The following is an 18,867-nucleotide window of genomic DNA, read 5'->3' as shown; positions in this document are numbered from 1 at the left end:
TCTATGGTCATGAGGTATGGGGACCACTGAAATTGATTCATGAGAAATTGGTGGGTGAAAATTCAGAAACTACTCTCCTGAATTATGTATCAAACTCCAGAGAAATATTGGATAGAGCATGTGAGTTGGCTCAGCAACATTTAAAAATACCACAGCAAGTGATGGAAGTGAAGGCAGATAGGAAAGCTACAGCTTTGTTGCTGTGTAAAAACATGTTAGTTCTGTTACCAGTACTGGGTGACTTGTTAAAGGCAAGGTTTAGTGGGTCTTATAGGATTTAAAAGAAAATGAGTGAAGTAAATTGTTTAATAAATGCTCCACATAGAAGAAAGAAGCAGAGGGTGTGTCATGTGAATAAACTTAAAAGGAAATTTGACAGGGAAGAGGACCAAAAGGAGGTATTAGTGATGGTAGAAAAAGAGAAAAGTAGACATGACGGATTCCGAGATTGATTTTTCTCTAATCAAATTGGATAAAGAGGGGGGGTACTTGCAAATTTAAACGTAACATTGAATTACCTTTCAGACAAGTATCAAAGTGATCTGGAGAAGTTTTTGCAGTCACATAAACACATTTGTGGGAATAAGCTGGAGAGGACAAATTTAGCTCTAAATGACATGTGTGTAGAAGTTTCATCTTCAGTAAGGTAACATCCTTATAGATTAAATGCGGCAAAGTTATCAGAACTACAGAAAAAAATTGAATTCATGCTTCAAAATTATATCATTGAGTCTAGTTGCAGTAACTTGAATTCACCTGCTGTGGTGATACTGAAACCAGATGGAACACAAAGACTGTGTGTGGACTATCGAAAGTTGGATGCAGTCACAAAAGTGGATTCATATCCTATACCACAGTTGGAATATTGCATTGAGGAAGTGGGACAATCAAAATTTATCACAAAGTTTGACCTGCTACTAGGATATTGGCAAGTACCGTTATTGGAGAGAGCAAAGGAGATATTGGCTTTTGAGGTGCCTGATGGACTATATCAGTTTAATGTCATGCCATTTAGTATGAAAAATGCACTTGTAACATTTCAAAGACTGAGAAACAAAGTAATTTCAAGACTAAGCAATTGTGCTGTTTATATTGATGACTTGATAGGTTTCAGTCAAATGTGGAAGGAGCATTAAAAACATCTGGAAGAATTATTTAATTGATTACAAAAGCTCATTTGGTGATGAACTTAGCTAAAAGTAAATTTGCAAAAGCACAAGTTAAATACCTAGGCCATACCACTGGACATGGTAAGGTGGCTTTGAGAGATGTGAAAGTCTCTCACTGTCATGGATTTCCCATTCCTACAACAAAACGAGAAGTTTGGAGATTTCTGGGCATGAGTGGGTTTTATCGGAAATGTGTACCAAATTTTAGCAGAGCGGTTGCTACCTTGACTGAACTATTAAGAATGAACAAAAAGTTTCAATGGACATATGAGTGCCAGAAGGCATTTGCCAATTTGAAAACTGTACTGACTATGACACCAGTTTTGGCAGTACTCAATCATGCCAAACAATTTAAGTTGGCCATTGACTCAAGCGATATAGGCATTGTGGCTGTAATGTTACAAAAAGATGACACTGCAATTAAGAAACCAATAGGGTATATTTCAAGGAAGTTGAATGGACAACAGAGGAGATATTCAATGATCGAAACAGAGACTCTGGCTCTGGTGTTGGCATTGCAGAATTTTGAGATTTACGTTGCAAACAATGTGTCAGAAACAATTGTTTAGACACACCACAATCCTTTAAGGTTTCTGGACAAATTTGAGACAGAAGTGCAAGGCTTCTGCAGTTTATTACTGCAACTATTTAATCTACGGATTATACATGTGGCTGGATGAGAAAATCTAATTGCAGATGCGTTGTCAAGAGTTTAAAGCTGAAAGGGAAAATTGAACATTTACAAAACCTCGGGTAGAATTTTCTGGTTGCCATGCAGGGGTTGGACCCGACACACCAACGTGTAAAATGACGCACAATGATGTTGGGGCGTGCGTCCCAATGGCATTGTGATATAGCATTCTGCGGGCAGGCACTGGAGTTGGCTGTGTGCCCGCTGAAATGTAAGCGGCCTATTAAGGCCATTAAGAAATTAATTGAAGCACTTGCTAATACTGCCCGTCCAACCTTAAGGTTGGCATTCCTGAAGCTTTTGTTAAATAAATAAACTTTGATAAATATAAAAACACGTCCCCGCATTCATGTGGCACAGTCACATGTAGGGACATGTTTTACTAAATTTTTCAATCATTTCTTTAATTATTTTAACACCCATTCAATCTCCCTGAGGCAGCTCCATGACTCAGGAAGACTGCTGTGCTCTTTCGCGCACATGCACAAAAGAGCGTTGGCCCCAACTCTCTTTCCTCCCCCCGACCCCCACACAGGTATTGGCACCAGCGCCTGCTCCCGCTCAGCCCACCTGCTATATGAAAAATCCTGCCCCTTGACACTGAGCTGGAATGATTTCTATTGATATGAAGGATTTGTGTAATATATATATATATATTTATGTTAATGCATGGATCTGGTAATGTATAGTGTGAATATATAGGTATGTATAGGAGGTAATGTAAGATGGGTTAAGAAAATGAAGCTGTTCCTTTTCCAGTAATGAGGGGGGTGTCATGAAAATATAATCATTTTCATACTATTATTGTGATTTATTGTAATGATAGATTAATTGTGAGGTTTGGATTAGTTTCTCTGTTTGGATGTGTGTGTGGGGAGGATTTGGTTGAATTGAAGGCAGCTGGTCTGGAGCTTTTGAGTTATCAACAGGGAAGCTAGGTTTGAAATGCTAAATACTTAAACATGGCTGAAGTTTTAGAATGTGAGGTGTGAGGGAAATTTGCATTTTTAGATAAATTAGGTAAGTTTGAATTTCAAAGAAATGGTAAAATGTTACACCTAGCCAGAAGAAGTTAAGCCAAACAGTGTGTTTATTTTCCCCAAAGATTACTGATAATGTGAGTGCTATGAAAGAATTATATTATGAGAAAAGTAAAGTTGCAAAGACATATTGGAACAACTGAATTTACATTAAAAAGGGAGAAACATATATAAAGGAGATGAGATTATGAGTAAGGGGGAATGAATTCTAAGATCTAAAACAAGTTGTGAAAGGCCTCCAGCCTCTTCAAGTCTACACAAACCTTGGTTAAGAAAACTCATTTTGAATTTCCCTGTCTATGGTATTGTGTGCTTTGCCTGGGTCTACTGAAATCTATTTTGTTTTACTGCTGCCCTAATGGAGGTGTAACTGGGAGTCAGATTAATTAGTAGATTTAGGAGTTACTATAGTAGTAATTTGTAGACCTAAGTATGTGCTTAAAATCTTTTATTCTATTAATAAATGTTTAATTTAGTTTTGTCAAAAAAAACCTCTAAGCCTCAGTGGACTTATCAGTGCTGAATTCAAGGCACACATCTTGAAATACAATACAAATTGCAAAACAGTTGTGGCAGCTGTTTCAAGTTTCCCTCTGGGAGTTGGACAGCTTGGCATTTACCATCTGCTGTGCCTTAACAAGAATCTTATAACCATAATGCCACAGAGTTCAAAAGTTTGATCCTGTCTTTAATTCTGAAGCCAAAAAATATTCTAAGTCACTTGGACATGGAATTTCCTGCATAGACCCATTTTAACAGCATTTTAATTAATTCAAACCATTTAAACAGAGGTCACATGGTATCAAGCAATTTTTAGTTAAAATGCTACAACATAAAGAAAGTAGCAGAATTCAACCTGACCAATCCTGTATGAGTCACCATAACTAAGGCATTAAGGCTTACAAGAGCAGCTGACATTTGTACATAAAACAAGTCTTCAATCACTGTACATCTTGAGTATTACTCCTTGTTGCAGTTTGTTGCTGATAAGCTATACATTTTGGACGTGGATATCCCAAAGGTTACATGATTTTTTTTTTAAATCCTTTGTTCTTAACAAGCTGAAAATTGTTCACAGAACAGCTATAATGTTATACTCTTCCAAGAGTTGGCATAGAGCTAAATACTGAAAGAGGTTAAAAACACTTTATAAAGCAAAATTTACAAATTAGTTCTCCCCCCTGACTGGGGTGCATTGTAGATAGATGGAAATAGTCACCAGTGAAGGCACACTGGAAACTGTTTATGGAATGAGAAAAAAATACAATCTATTAACTTGCAAGTTATAGATTTAGTGCTTGCCATTAGCACAGGGTGTACAGAACATAGTCGCCTACACATAAACATATATGCACAATGCTGCTTGAAATGCAATAAGTAAACTTGCCAAAGTTGAAAGAGTCTTAATAGTACATTAAAGTTTCATTATTGGAGTATGAGAACTGGGGTTGAAACTGTGTTTTAGAATGGCAGTTGCTTTGCAAGTTTACAGTCATCAGTAGAAATTAGCAAGCATTCCTCCTTCCTATGGTTAGGGCAGGAGTTGCATTTATTTGATGAAGGTTCCTTCCACTTGCTGGTATTCTTGTTACAATACTTTTGAGTTCTATTTCCTTTCAAAGAATGCTGACACGTTCACTCAAAGCCTTCATTTCTGTCTCCTCTATCTCAGTGTTCTCACTGTAAACTGTTTTATGATTGACTAGATGTGTTGGATACTCCAAGCCATGCTGTCCAGCAAACTGTTCCCAGCGGGAATCATCGCTCTCATGAGTGATGTAGCGTTCTCCAAATTTGCACTCAAGCTCTCGTAGATCCAGCCATGTTTGGTAGTCCTTCAGGACAAAATGAAGAAACGAATTAATTAAGCTTCAAAGCCAACACGAGGCTGTTTACAGATTTTACAAACCATTAGGGAGAATTTTACCAGTTATATCTTTCTTGTTAACATAATCACCTTCTGGGATTTTTGGACTTTTGTTCCATGGAAGGGCTTTTGGGAAAAATATTTTTGAAGTACCCTCAAACAATTAAAAAAAAAACACCAAACTGGTTAAACTGCTAATGAGCTGGACAATTGAAGCCCTTTTCTAAACGCCCAAAACAATAAGCAAATTGTGAGCCTGTTTCAGTAATTGATAAACATCTCACACCCATTTTGTTGGGAAGTCTCTGTTCCTGCACTCAGCAGAGGCTGTCTGACATAGGCCAACCTCTCTGGTTGTGAACAGGTGAGTTTAAAATCGGGAAAAAAAGTGCACATTGGCCAGTTTTTAAGCAGACGGCTGTTAGGGGCAGATTTTTGCCTAGACTCAGATGGTTAGGATGTAGGAGGGCACATAAAAATAATTTTGTTAAGTCAAACATGATGACCATCAATGTGAGAAGCACAGCATGTTCCTTATTTTGTATTACTATAGATAGGCAGTTGTGCTGATTTAATTGAATCCAATCATAACCATGGCCTGGATGTTCACTTGCCGTAGGCAAAATAAAATAGCTGAATGAATCATCCCAGCCTCATCTCACTTGAAGGTTAACAATCTGCCGACTGAATGATTGCAGGAACCCAGATGTGAATGGTTTGATATCCTGTATGTATGCCAAGGGGATTGTTGCCCCTCCTATGTAATACTGTCAAATAAATTGACGTTGGGCAGTGAAGCTATGAAATTTGACTTGGGTAGTAAGCCAATGAGCAATTGTGAATCTGCAGCTTGTTTTGCCCTTCACCCGATCATCTCCCCTATTGAAATCAATGGGAAATAGAATCAGGTGGAGTGGGAAACAGGTGATGATTCTCACCCCGTGAGTCCACTCCACAACATCAAAGATGTGGGGGAACCAGTTATGTGAGTGACTGATGTCACTGAACCTAAAAGGTTATTGACAGCAAATACAAACTTGTAACAATCACATTAAAATCAACTAATGCAAAGGGCTTTAAAAACCTAGCTAAAGTACAAATACTCGCATAGCAAAGATGACATCCAGGACAGGAGTGATCTTGATAGGATACAAGATTGGACTGACCCACAATATACACATAGATCTGAAAATCTATGTACTCACTCTTTTTCCACTATAGGGAGTGTTAATAACATCCTAGCCAATTTCAAGATAAAAAATGAGAAGCGACTAGGACCAAACAAAATGCAGTTCTGTCTGCAAGGTCCAGTTCCCAGGAATGTCTTGAAGGGGATTAACAAAAATGAATTGAGAGCAATTTATTTGTAAAAGGAAACATTGACAAACAATTCCATTCCTGAATTTTTATACTAATCTGGGATGGACAGTTCTTCAGTTGATAATTCAAAAGCATCCTCCAAGATTGGCTTAAGAAATGACAGACTGTGCAGAAGACAATTGTAGAAAAATAAGTAATCTGACCTGCAACCAGGGATGACTGAGAGACTTGTCCACAGTAAAACGTTTTCTCATTTTTACTTGCAATAGATTATTGATGACGTCAATAGCTGGAATATAAAAAAGCAATCAACTGGTGTGCACTTTTGAAATACAGAAATGGAATTTAGATTATAAAGTATGTCAATGAAAACAGTAAATGCATGCAGACAAAATAAAGCTTATCTGAAGGGTCAAGTGCTGGCTCTGTAAACTTGACCCTGGGGCTACAGACTTCAAAAGCTATCCATCATCATCATTCAGCTGAATGAACAATCACAAAAAAAAATGCACATTTGACATGAATTATAAAGGCCATTTACAAATGCTTTGGCAGACACAAGCAATTCCATTTACTGGTGTGATTGCTGCTTATTGCAGTAGTTTGTTCTCATGTTACACTGAGGTTTTATGAAACAAAAATCACCAAGTTAAACAGTGACTCGGAGATAAATGAAAAACGCCGAGGTACGCGAGGTTAGGCTGAAACATCCGAGGAGTGTCATTCACCATCGGATTGTCACTCTACTCCTATTTTCATACCCAATGCCGGAGCTCTGCATTTCAGGCTCAGACTTCCCTATTGGGCCTCTTCAGAGATGCAGGATGGCCAAGTCACATCCCTTTCTATGGCACTAGCTGCTGTATTTTGATAAGGCATCAATCACTAGCCCATCAAAAAGCTTTGGGACATTTAAATAGCTTTTCACGGTGTTGGTGAATGAGATAAGTGGATAGGGTACCAGCTGCGTAGGGTGCCAGTTGGATAGGGTGGCAGGGTCGTAGGTGTCAGGGTGGTGAGGTTGGGTGGAAGGATTAGGGTGGAGCTGCTGGGTTGGGGGGTAGTTGGAGAGTGAGGGTGGAGTCAGAGTGTCGGGAGGAATCAGAGGGCCAGTGGGGGGGTCAGAGGGCCAGGGCAGAGCTTGTGGGCCAGTGGGGAGTAGGTGGGTCAGGGGAGAGTCATAGAGTCCGAGGAGTGAGACAGATGGTTAGGCCAGAGCAGGCAGGTCGGTAAGCGTCAGAGAGTCGGGGGGGGGGGAGTCAGGGGTTTGACAAGGTCAGTGGCTATTCTAACATTTCCTGGGTAACTATCCAGATGAGTCCGAACCGTCCAAACTCTCACGCAGAGTCAGAGACATTTTTGGAGGAGCAAGGGGATTATCCATCGGAAGTTGAAACTTCCCAGACAATTCCTGCGGAATCCTTGCATTGGAACTTCCAAGGGATTCCTGAGCAAATCTTCCAGAGTCCATCTTGTCTCGGACTGTCCAGAGGCTGGAAGATCTGGGCCATTATTCTGAAAGTGAACGCAGTTATACATTTTACAATCGCTTCTTGCGGATGGCATCTGCTATGTTAGAGGCTAAACTATTGCACACTAAATGGAATCACATTCCGTTTGAGTATTTGCAGCATTATTTTCAACTGTGTCACCAGGTTTGATCTATACTGTGTTAGTTGTTCTCAGCAAGTTTGCACTATATATATATATATATATATATATAAAAACAAAAAAACTGCGGATGCTGGAAATCCAAAACAAAAACAGAATTACCTGGAAAAACTCAGCAGGTCTGGCAGCATCGGCGGAGAAGAAAAGAGTTGACGTTTCGAGTCCTCGTGACCCTTCGACAGAACTTGAGTTCGAGTCCAAGAAATAGTTGAAATATAAGCTGGTTTAAGGTGTGTGGGGGGGGCGGAGAGAGAGAGAGAGAGAGAGAGAAGTGGAGGGGGTTGCTGTGGTTGTAGGGACAAACAAGCAGTGATAGAAGCAGATCATCAAAAGATGTCACCAACTATTGTTGATGATCTGCTTCTATCACTGCTTGCTTGTCCCTACAACCACCCCAACCCATTCCACTTCTCTCTCTCTCTTTCTCTCTCCGCCCCCCCCTCCACACACCTTAAACCAGCTTATATTTCAACTCTTTCTTGGACTCGAACTCAAGTTCTGTCGAAGGGTCATGAGGACTCAAAACGTCAACTCTTTTCTTCTCCGCCGATGCTGCCAAACCTGCTGAGTTTTTCCAGGTAATTCTGTTTAAGTTTGCACTATTGTTCACCAATGATGGGGGAAATTACCCAGATTATGTCCAGTGACTCCCACTGGAAAGTGAAGACATGGATGTTGAGTAAAGACCAAGGCTTAGAAGTTCAGGAGAGCCCATTGCTTGGACCAAGGAGCCTGGAATTTTGATTCTCAGACCTCATTATTATGTAGAAGTTGCAGTAGTTGGAGCCAGCACAGGAACCTGTGTGAATATTCAGGTAAGTGATTGGATAAGATCACAGAGGTCTGGAGAAGAAACAGCTGGCCTTAGACCACAATTGGGGGGTGCTGTGGGAATTTTGGAAAGAAGATTACTGTAATTTGCAGTATTGCTGGGGACGAGGGCCTTAGTTTGCAATCGGGTGGCCGGGGAGGGGAGGGTTTGGTGGGGGGTGGTGGTAGGAGATCCAGGGAGCCTGGAGGTCAGATCGGAGATTGCAGGACTGGGAATGACAGTGATTAAAGTGAGGTATAAACCCTTTCTTCATTGCGTACGGCTGAGAACTAGATTTCCCGCAGCCATCAGCCCTGGTGCTGACTGCCCCAGGCACAAGGCAAAGTTTCCAGAGGGACCAGAGGCAGGTGAGGGGCCCTTGCTTTGCGCAGATTATTGGCCTAAGACCTGTTTCTGATGTGCATAAGGTACAGCTCTTGTTTGGTCTTTACCAAAATGGAGTCGAGCATGGCACAGAACAGAATTTTGGACACAAAATGGCAACTATAGCTCTGAAAGGCAGCAAAGGATGACTAAAAAAATAGAGTGAAAATAGATTATCAGAGGAAAGTAAGAAGAAATACAAAAACTGACAGTAAGAGCTTCTGCATGAATATAAAAAGGAAAAGAGTGGCTAAAGTGAACATTGATCCTTTAGAGGGTGAGACTAGGGAATTAATGGAAAACAAGGAAATGGCAGAGAATTTGAACATGTATGTTGTAGCTGTCTTCAAGGGAGAAGGCACTAAAAGACTCCCAAAAATAGCAAGAAAAATCAGGGGGCAAAAGAGATGGATGAACTTAAAGCAATCATTATCAATAGAGAAAATGTACAAGGCAAATTTATGAGACAAGTTCCCTAGACCTGATGGTCTGCATCCTAATGTCTTAAAAGAGATGACTGCAGGGATGCATTGGTTGTAATCTTCCAAAATCCCCTAGATTCTGGAAAGGTCCCAACAGATCCAAAAAACACAAATGTAAGACCTCTATTCAGGAAAGGGTGGAGACAGAAAACAGGAAACTAGAGACCAGTTAGATCTTAATCTGACATTGGAAGATGTTGGAATCCATTGTTAAAGAAGTAGTATCAGAACATTAAAAACAATCATTATACAATCAAGCAGGGTCGACATGGTTTAGTGAAAGGGAAATCATGTTTGACAAACTTATTCCTGTTCTTTGAGGATATGATGAACAGGATGTATAAAGAGGAACCAGTATATTTATCAAAGGCATTTGATAAAGTGCCACCTAAGTGGTTATTGCACAAGACATGCTGTTGGGGCAATATATCAGCTTAGACAGAAGATTGGCTAACTTACAGAAAACAGAGAGTCAAGAGAAATGGGTCATTTTCAGATTGGCAAAGTGGAACTAGGGAAGCACCACAGGGGTCAGTGCTGGAACCTCAACTATTTATGATCTGTTTCAATGAATTGGATGAAGGGACAGACTGTATTGTTGCCAAATTTGCGGACAATAGAAAGCTGGGTGGGAAAGTAAGTTGTGAGGAGGACAAAAAGATTCAGCAAAGGGATATAGATAAGTTAAATGACTGGGCCAAAATTTGGCAAATGGCATATATTGTGGGAAAATATGAGGTAGTCCACTTTGGTAGGAGTAATAGGAAAGCAGAATATTATTTAATAGGAGAGAGACTACAGAATGCTGCAGTACAGAGGGAGCTGGGTGCCCTTGTATATGAATCACAAAAAGTTAGCCTGCTGATACAGCAAGAATTGAGGAAAGCAAATAGAATGTTGGACTTTATTGTAAGGGTGCTGGAGTATAGAAGTAGGGAAGTCTTGCTACAACTGTACAGGGGATTGTTGAGGACACACCTAGAGTACTGTGTGCAGTTTTGGTCTTATTTCAAGAGGGATATACTTCCAGTGGAGGCAGTTCAGTAAATGTTCGCTAGATTGATTCCGGGGACAAAGGGATTGTTTTATGAGGGAAGGTTGAGCATGTTGAGCCTATACTTACTGGAGTTTAGAAGAATGAGAGGGATTTTATTGAAACATACAGGATTCTGAGGGGGCTTGACAGGGTAAATCCTGAAAGGATATTTCCCTTTGTGAGAGAATCTAAAGCTAGGGACTATAGTTTGGGAATAAGGGGTTTCCCACTAAGATGGAGATGAGGAGGAATTTCTTCTCTCAGGTGGTTGTGAGTCTTTGGAATTCTTTTCCCCAGAAAGCAGTAGAGGTTGCATCATTGAATATCTTTAAGGCTGAGTTAGTCAGATTTTTGATCTATAGGAATGTCAAAGGAGATGGGGCTGGCGGCAATGTGGAGTTCAAGCCACAATCAGATCAGCCAGAGTCTTATTGAATGGCAGTGCAGGCTGGGGGGGCTGAATGACCTACTCTGGCTCCTAATTCTTACATTCTTATTGTCATATGAGATTCAAGCATATGGACTACATGAAGATTATAAACCAGAGATCCATTATTCCATTGGTATCAAATCTTTATAAACATTAATGGAAAAGCTTAAATCTGAGAAACAATTTATTTACAATGGACATTCATGGCCAACACTCCAGATCCACCTGGATACTGTTTAAAGTTTAACTCCTGACCTCTAACCAGCCAGGTAGCAGAGTTCAGTTGGTGGACCTCCTCCAGCTAACTTCCTGTGATCTATGTGAACCAGATTACCTCATTTCTCTCCTCCAGGTGTCTCAGGTCTCAGGGTGCTATCCAGGCAGTCTGCCCAGTTCTCCAGCAAGCTGTATGCCTGCCCCAATTCCCCTTGCCGTCTCTCCAGCCACCGTCAGAGGCTTCGAGCTGCACTGTATTTGGCCTTGGCACTTACCACGTTGCAACTCACAACTCTTGGGCTCCTTGCTGCTGCTCTCAGCTCACCTCATGGCACCTTGTTCTGCTTTATCCAGCCAGCCAAAGACACTGTTCTCTGTACAGACGGTCCACAGGGGCTGGCCAGCCCCCTGCCTGGTACTCTAACCACCATCACCACCTGCTGACAGAAGCTCTGCTACATTATGAAAACCCAGGCTCTAAGGAACCAAAGTTTCTAGACCTTGATCTAGTCTGGCTGTGATATCCTAAATTCTTCAACAGCCTGCCAACACTCTCAGTCCGGATTCACATGAAACACACGAAGATCAATGGCTTGTGACACCATGAGAAGGTGCCCTCAGGAGGGCAGTGGAGAAGAAGGAAGAAGGAATATACTTTAAATATTTTCTCCAAATGTAAGTACATTATAGTTTCTGAAATTAAAAGTATAATTCAATTGTCATGAAGCTTTTAATATATATAATATTGTTGGAAAATATTTTTCTTTTAAAATAGAGGTTTAGTCTGTGGGTGTGTCTTAATTGGATTAAAGCCAGCCAATCTGGGTGCTTCGATGTGTACTAGTTTTGAGATGTAAACAAAGAAGTAGAGGTGTATTTGCATTTTTTGAACAGAGCATTCAAGAAGTGGGGTGAAATTTGGCACCTAGCCAGCAGAGACCAAGCAATATATTTATATTACTAATAAAATTGGTAATATGAAAGTAGTTTTATTGTGAGAAGAGGTGGGGTTCAACAAGGCTGGTGATACAATGAGAATTTTACATTCAATGAGCTGTGCTGGATATGACCAATAACAGTTTTCATGTGTGCAGAGCAGAGGCAATGTAAGATCAAAGTAGCTGTAAGCCTACAATTGTCTCCATAGGAACCAAAGTGAGAGGAACCTCATTTTTAATTCATAAGGTGAAAATGCTTTGCCTGGTGTCTGGTTAAGTCTATGGGTTGCTGTTGACTTAATGGAGATTAATTTGGGAATTTGTTAAACGTTATGATAGTAGTAATTTGCAGCCATGTGCATATATTTTAACCTGTGTAAATTAATAAAATGTTTCATTTAGTTTAATATAAAACCTCTTGAGAACTGGTGGTCTGATTCCTGAAGTTAGAGTTGCACCTCAAACATACTACTTAAAAATATAGGTTATGACAGTTGTTTAAAGTTTCCCTCTGGGATTTTTAAATAACTCAGCTTTGCCAAAAGGCTGTCACATAACATGAATAAAGATGGCAAAGATAAACTGGTGTTCAGTTCCACTTGTGATTTATATAACCCTGTTTCCACAAGAAGCTATGTGCTTTGATATGTTTGCTGTCACATCAGCAACTAACTGATAAACTAATATTGTTATCCTGTTACTGTTACATTATTTAAATCTCCTTATGTGCATGTGTGAAACCAGGCCACTCAGCTCTTTTCTGTTCCTTGTATTATAAATTTAAATATGATGCAGGAATGACCCGAATTATTTTAGACAGTGAGCTGTAGTTATACTGCAGCTTTTCGTCTTGCACTCAGGACATTTCTCAAGAATACAAATTCAAGGGAGACAACAAATAAAAGTGGCAACCATTTTCTGGTTCATTCCTCAAGGCAATGCCTTGACCAATCAGCGTCAAGCTGCCTGGCTTAAATTTCAAACAATGCTTGGCAGTTAACTGTCAGCCACCATCAACTCGTGGATTCTCCATGGTAACGCTTCTACCAATCAGAGTCCACTTGCTAACCAATAAGCACTCTCTTTTCATATAGTGTAAAGTCTCCCTTGGATTTATTTTCTTGCAAATTGTCCTGATGAGTGCAAGATGAAAAGCTTCGACAAAAATCTCTTTTCTCAGCATCACTCTGTACTACAAAAACGACTGTTCATACTGCAGCTATTGCACAGCACTCCTCATTATCACAACTATTGCCAATATGACAATTTCTCTGAAATTATCGGCAAATCATTGCATTTTTGACAATTCTTTTGGACTCAGACACCACAATGTCTAAATAGGGGAAAATATAAGATTCAAAGTGGAAGCAAATAAAGGGGCACAATGGTCCAGATCTCTGAGGAGTCATGGAGATTCTGTGGACCTTTAAAAATGCTGGGAGGGTCTCTGGATCTGGAAGTCCCACCCACCCCGTCTTTGACAGACCCCATTTTCTCTGTTAGTGGAAAAGGGGTGAGGCACGATTGACACATGGAGAGAAACCTAAACTCAGCCGGGGCATTAGGGTTCAGTGTGGGAGTCAGGAATTTTTAGTGCTCATGAAGCGGGGAATAAGGCGCTGGATTTTACAGGGAGTTGGACTGCTCACCCCCACCCACCACGCCGACCACAACCCGTGGAAGGAAAGTTGGCCGGCAGCCACTCACCCACAAGAAGCCCACTCTGCAGCCAAAGAGCGCTGCCAGTGGGGATAAACTAAATGGGAGAGGAATTTCCTCCCCACAGTGAGAAGAAGTCCCGCCCCCAGGAGCTGCTGGTCAATCTGATTGGCTGGCAGCTCTAGCAGCCCTGGCAGGTCTGAGAGCTCAGTACGGGGGCACTGCTGGGACTTAGAGGAGGAGCCAGGAAAAGAGAAGATGGATGTAGAAGCCAGGTAAGTTCTGGGCGTTTAGTGAGGGGAGTGATCCGAGAGTCCAGCGAAGTGGGTGGGGGTGGGGGGGTTGTTGTGGGGGGCCGGGATTGGGAGGGCAGCAGTGAGGAACGAAAGGGGCGGTGACAATTTTGGGGGGGTGCTTCTGATGCACGCAAGGCACCCCCTGAATGATGTGCCCCCCATTTCCTTCCTGGCTTTTTTCAACTTGGCCTGCCCACCGCACCCGGCCTGCCCATGCCAATCGTATTATGCCATGACCAATGTCTTATCTTAGTCAATTAGCTGGGTAATAAGCTCATTTGACCTTTAGTAATTTATTTAAGTATGCTGGCCGGCGGCCAATGTCAGCACCTGCCACCTAAGGCATTACAGGGGTCCGCTTGAGGGTGGACAGGAAGGTGATGGGCTTGGCACCCCTCGTATTTTACATACTTGCACTGAAAACACGCCTTGTGGTGGGGGGAGGGGGGAGTGTAAAGTCCAGCCCAATGTCTGGACAACTGTTGAACTGCGCAGTTATTTAAATCCCAAGGCCTTTAAAAATTAAAAAAAAAAGCAGCCTGCTTGTGTCAATGAGAGTTGAAAACAATCTGTTCTAGCAGTTACAATAGCTGTTTGTTGACATTACCCCAAAGCTACTATTATGCCATTATTAATGCTCAATCATTATTTCAGTAGAGGATCCTAAGTTCATAGTTTGATTGACAGCTCAAAGAGGTAGTTGAAGGATTAGCTGGCTTTGTTGTGAGGTTATGAATTCAGGTATTTTTGTTTTGTAAGAGACTAAGTACTTGAGGAAATTTAAATGTTTTGAATAGGCTTCCATGAACGGGATTGCTTTTTTACTATAGAAAAGACTCTAATAGATGTTTAGAATTTTATTTTACTTCATCTCAACATGGCCCTTGATGTCTGCCCTTGGTGGATACTGGGTGAGTTAGCATGGAGGGTGTAAAGGCAAAGGGTTTTTTATTATTCATTTACGGGATATGAGGGTCATTGGCTAGGCCAGCATTTATTGCCTATCCCTAATTGCCCTTGAGAAGGTGGTGGTGAGCTGCCTTCTTGAACTGCTGTAGTCCTATGAAGCAGGTACACCCACAGTGCTGTTAGGGAGGGAGTTCCAGGACTTAGACCCAGAAACAGTGAAGGAACAGTGATATATTTCCAAGTCAGGGTGGTGAGTGGCTTGGAGGGGAACTTCCAGGTGGTGGTGTTCCCATCTATCTGCTGCCCTTGTCCTTCTAAATGGTAGTGGTCGTGGGTTTGGAAGGTGCTGCCCAATGAGCTTTGGTGAGTTTCTGCAGTGCATGTTGTAGATGGTACACACTGCTGCTACTGTGCTTCGGTGGTGGAGAGAGTGAATGTTTGTGGATGTGGTGCCAATCAAGGGGGCTTCTTTGTCCTGGATGGTGTCTTCTTGAGTGTTGTTGGAGCTGCACTCATCCAGGCAAGTGGAGAGTATTTAATTACACTCCTGACTTGTGGCTTGTAGATGGTGGACAGACTTTGGGGAGTCAGGAGGTGAGTTGCTTGCTGCAGGATTTCTAATCTTTAACCAGTGCTGGTAGCCACAGTATTCATATGGCTGGTCCAGTTCAGCTTCTGGTCAATGGGAACCCCCAGGATTTTGATAGCGGGGGATTCAACGACAGTAATGCCATTGAATGTCAAGGGGCAAAGCCTAGATTCGCTCTTGTTGGAGGTGGTCATTGCCTGACACTTGTGTGGCGTGAATGTTACTTGCCACTTGTCAACCCAAGCCTGGATATTGTCCAGGTCTTGCTGCATTTGGATATGGACTGCTTCAGTATCTGAGGAGTCACAAATGGTGCTGAACATTGTGCAATCCTCAGTGAACATCCCCACCTTATGTTAGAAGGAAGGTCATTGATGAAGCAGCTGAAGATGATTGGGCCCAGGGCACTACCCTGCGGAACTCCTACAGTGATGTCCTGGAACTGAGATGACTGACCCCCAACAACCACAAGCATCTTCCTTTGTGCTAGGTATGACTCCAACCAGCAGAGAGTTTTCCCCCTGATTCCCACTGACTCAGTTTTGCTAGGGCTCCTTGATGCCACACTCGGTCAAATGCTGCCTTGATGTCAAGGGCAGTCACTCTCACCTCAACTCTGGAGTTCAGCTCTTTTGTCCATGTTTGAACCAAGGCTGTAATGAGGTCAGGAGCTGAGTGGCCCTGGCAGAACCCAAACTGGGTACAGTAAGCAGGTTATTGCTCAACAAGTGCTGCTTGATAGCACTGTTGATGACCCCTTCCATTACTTTACTGATGATGGAGAGTAGACGATTGGGGCAGTAATTGGTCAGATTGGGCTTATCCTGTTTTTTGTGTGCAGGACATACCTGGGCAATTTTCCACATTGTCGGATAGTTGCCTGAGTTCTAGCTGTACTGGAACAGCTTGGCTAGGAGCGCAGCAAGTTCTGGAGCACAAGTACCCAGATATGTAAGTAGTCCTGTGCTGTAGCTTCACATCTCATTTTAGGTTTATGTGGTGCTGCTTCTGGCTTTGTCCCCTAGCTTGATGGTAATGGTAGAGTGGGGGATATGCTGGGCCATGAGGTTACAGATTGTGTTCGAGGACAATTCTGCTGCTGCTGTTGGTCCACAACACCTCATGGATGCCCAGTCTTGAGTTGCTAGATTTGTTCGAAATCTATCCCATTTAGCACGGTGGTAGTGCCACACAACATGATGGAGGGTATCCTCAATGTGAAGATGGGACTTCGTCTCCACAAGGTCCGTGCAGTGGTCATTCCTACTGACACTGTCGTGAACAGATTCATCTGCGGCAGCCAGGTTGGTGAGGATGAGGTTAACTTGTTGGTTCCCTCACCACCTGCCGCAGACCCAGTCTAGCAGCGATGTCATTTAGGATTCGGCCACTCTGTCAGTAGTGGTGCTACCGAAACACTTTTGGTGATGGACATTGAGGTCGTCCACCAGAGTACATTCTGCACCCTTGCCACCCTTGGTGGTGTTGGGCAAATTGGCGTAATTTGGCATGGAGGGTATGAGGAGCCATTAGGGATGGTGGGGGGACTTAAGGTGGCACAGATGTGTTACATGGACCAAGTGGAAGGTGAGGCGGTATAAGCAGTGAGGGCCATAGGGCCTCATATTTCACAAAACTACTAGGACAAAGCCTGAAACAATCGAGCCGGGCCTTTGAAAGAGCCACCCGTGCTACACAGCAGGCCCTGTTGCTGCCTCCAATCTACATCCATGCACAGCAGGCCTGACTTCATCCCACACCCCAGATCGAAGATCCCGCCATTCGAGTGAGTTTCTCCCAAGGCGATTGCTGTGGGTTCTTGCCACCTGACTCGGGAGTGAAATTCCGGGCCACTATTTATGCTTGCTTTAGGAAAATCCTTGAACACAAAGTAGATGAGCCAAAATATTACTGAATGGAGATTAATGAGCAACAGAATTCCAATGTTCACTTCCATGAAGATGTGAAGATATCACAATGTTACATCAAACCATGTTACAGATGAGTAAATATTCAGGATGTGTGCTTGGTTGAATATTGCGTTCATACCTAGCAAGATATTAAGGAGGTGATTATTCTTTGGTCTAATTATTACTCTGCAAAGGGATTAAGGGTGAGGAATATCATAACAGCAATGTTGTCCTTCAGAGAAAGAGGCTGAATCTCCCTTTGAACTTTGAAATGAAATGAGAAATATTGAAATATTTTTATCTTGCTTCTTACACCCCAGTTCTGTGTTTTAATGAGTCTGTTTAATATATTTACCTTCAAGGGAGATCTCCTTCCAGGGATTAGGTGGATACATGAAAGCAGCATTCTGGATTTGATCATGAATGTCTTCATCCTCATTAAATGGAAAGGTGCCACTAAGACTGACATAGACGATAACGCCTACAGACCACATATCTAACGATCGGTTATAACCTTTGTTCCGAAGCACTTCTGGAGCCAAATATGCTGGCGTTCCCACCACAGAACGCCTGAAAGACTTCTCCCCAATTATACGTGCAAATCCAAAGTCACAAAGCTTGACCTATATTTAGAAAAGCACCAGGTGTGATGAGAATTAAAATGATTAGGTGCAACAATCTGCAAAAAAAGCATTGTACAGAAATGTAACGATAGAGAACCTACAGGATCTGTGTTCAGACACTAAGATAACATATTCACTCTAACCTGTGGCAAGGGGTCTGCCGATGCTAGCAGCACATTCTCGGGTTTCAAGTCACAGTGAACTATGTTCTTAAAATGAAGATGTCGCAAAGCAACAAGTATCTGTTTCAAAAAAAGGTTAACATTAATAAGAGCACTCTCCAGGAAATAATATCTCCTGTTTATCAATGTATAGTTTTGGAATAGGCAGAATCAGACTTCACTTTAATCTCAGAATTTCTCTATGGACATTAAATAAAGGAAGAATAGACTATGTAGAACATAGAAACCTGAGCTAATGTAATGAAAAAAAGTGCAACACAATTCTATGAAGTGTAGAGCATTTTGAATGTTACATCTCTAAGTAAGGTACAGGTACCTGGCTGCTCTGGTGTCAGCAAGCAGTTTCCATTTTCTTTTTGCAAGGAATTGTCAAAATTCACTCAGTTGCATATCTGATAGATATGTGATGCAATAAAGTTAGTCTTCATATTTTGAGATTTCAGTAAATCGACCTTTAAATCTGGTTTTCAATCAACTGATTAAGAATAATCCCCTGCAGCTATTTTAGTATCATGTGCAAATATTAACACCACTCTCTCTAGACCCATATCCAAACCATCGATATACACAGAGAACAGAAGTGGCCCCAAAAAGTACCCTGAGGAACACCAACCACTTTGAAAAAACTGGCCCAACTCCTAAGC

General features: G+C 41.8%; 1 protein-coding gene across 1 annotated transcript in view; it reads right to left on the bottom strand.

Annotated features, from left to right (window-relative positions):
* Positions 1 to 3,662: 3,662 nt before the first annotated feature.
* Positions 3,663 to 18,867, bottom strand: part of prkd1 (protein kinase D1) — a 746,050-nt gene continuing 730,845 nt past the window's right edge. The window contains exons 15-18 of the mRNA XM_041215333.1: positions 18,185 to 18,283; positions 17,774 to 18,041; positions 6,291 to 6,376; positions 3,663 to 4,735 (exon numbers count right to left, since the gene is read on the bottom strand). Coding sequence (XP_041071267.1) covers positions 4,517 to 4,735; positions 6,291 to 6,376; positions 17,774 to 18,041; positions 18,185 to 18,283 — 672 coding nt within the window. The 3' untranslated portion in view covers positions 3,663 to 4,516. The remainder of the gene's footprint in view (positions 4,736 to 6,290; positions 6,377 to 17,773; positions 18,042 to 18,184; positions 18,284 to 18,867) is intronic.

The sequence above is a fragment of the Carcharodon carcharias genome, chromosome 20, assembly GCF_017639515.1.
Source record: "Carcharodon carcharias isolate sCarCar2 chromosome 20, sCarCar2.pri, whole genome shotgun sequence".
Classification (NCBI taxonomy): Eukaryota; Metazoa; Chordata; class Chondrichthyes; order Lamniformes; family Lamnidae; genus Carcharodon; species Carcharodon carcharias.
This window is presented reverse-complemented; position numbering and strand designations above follow the sequence as displayed.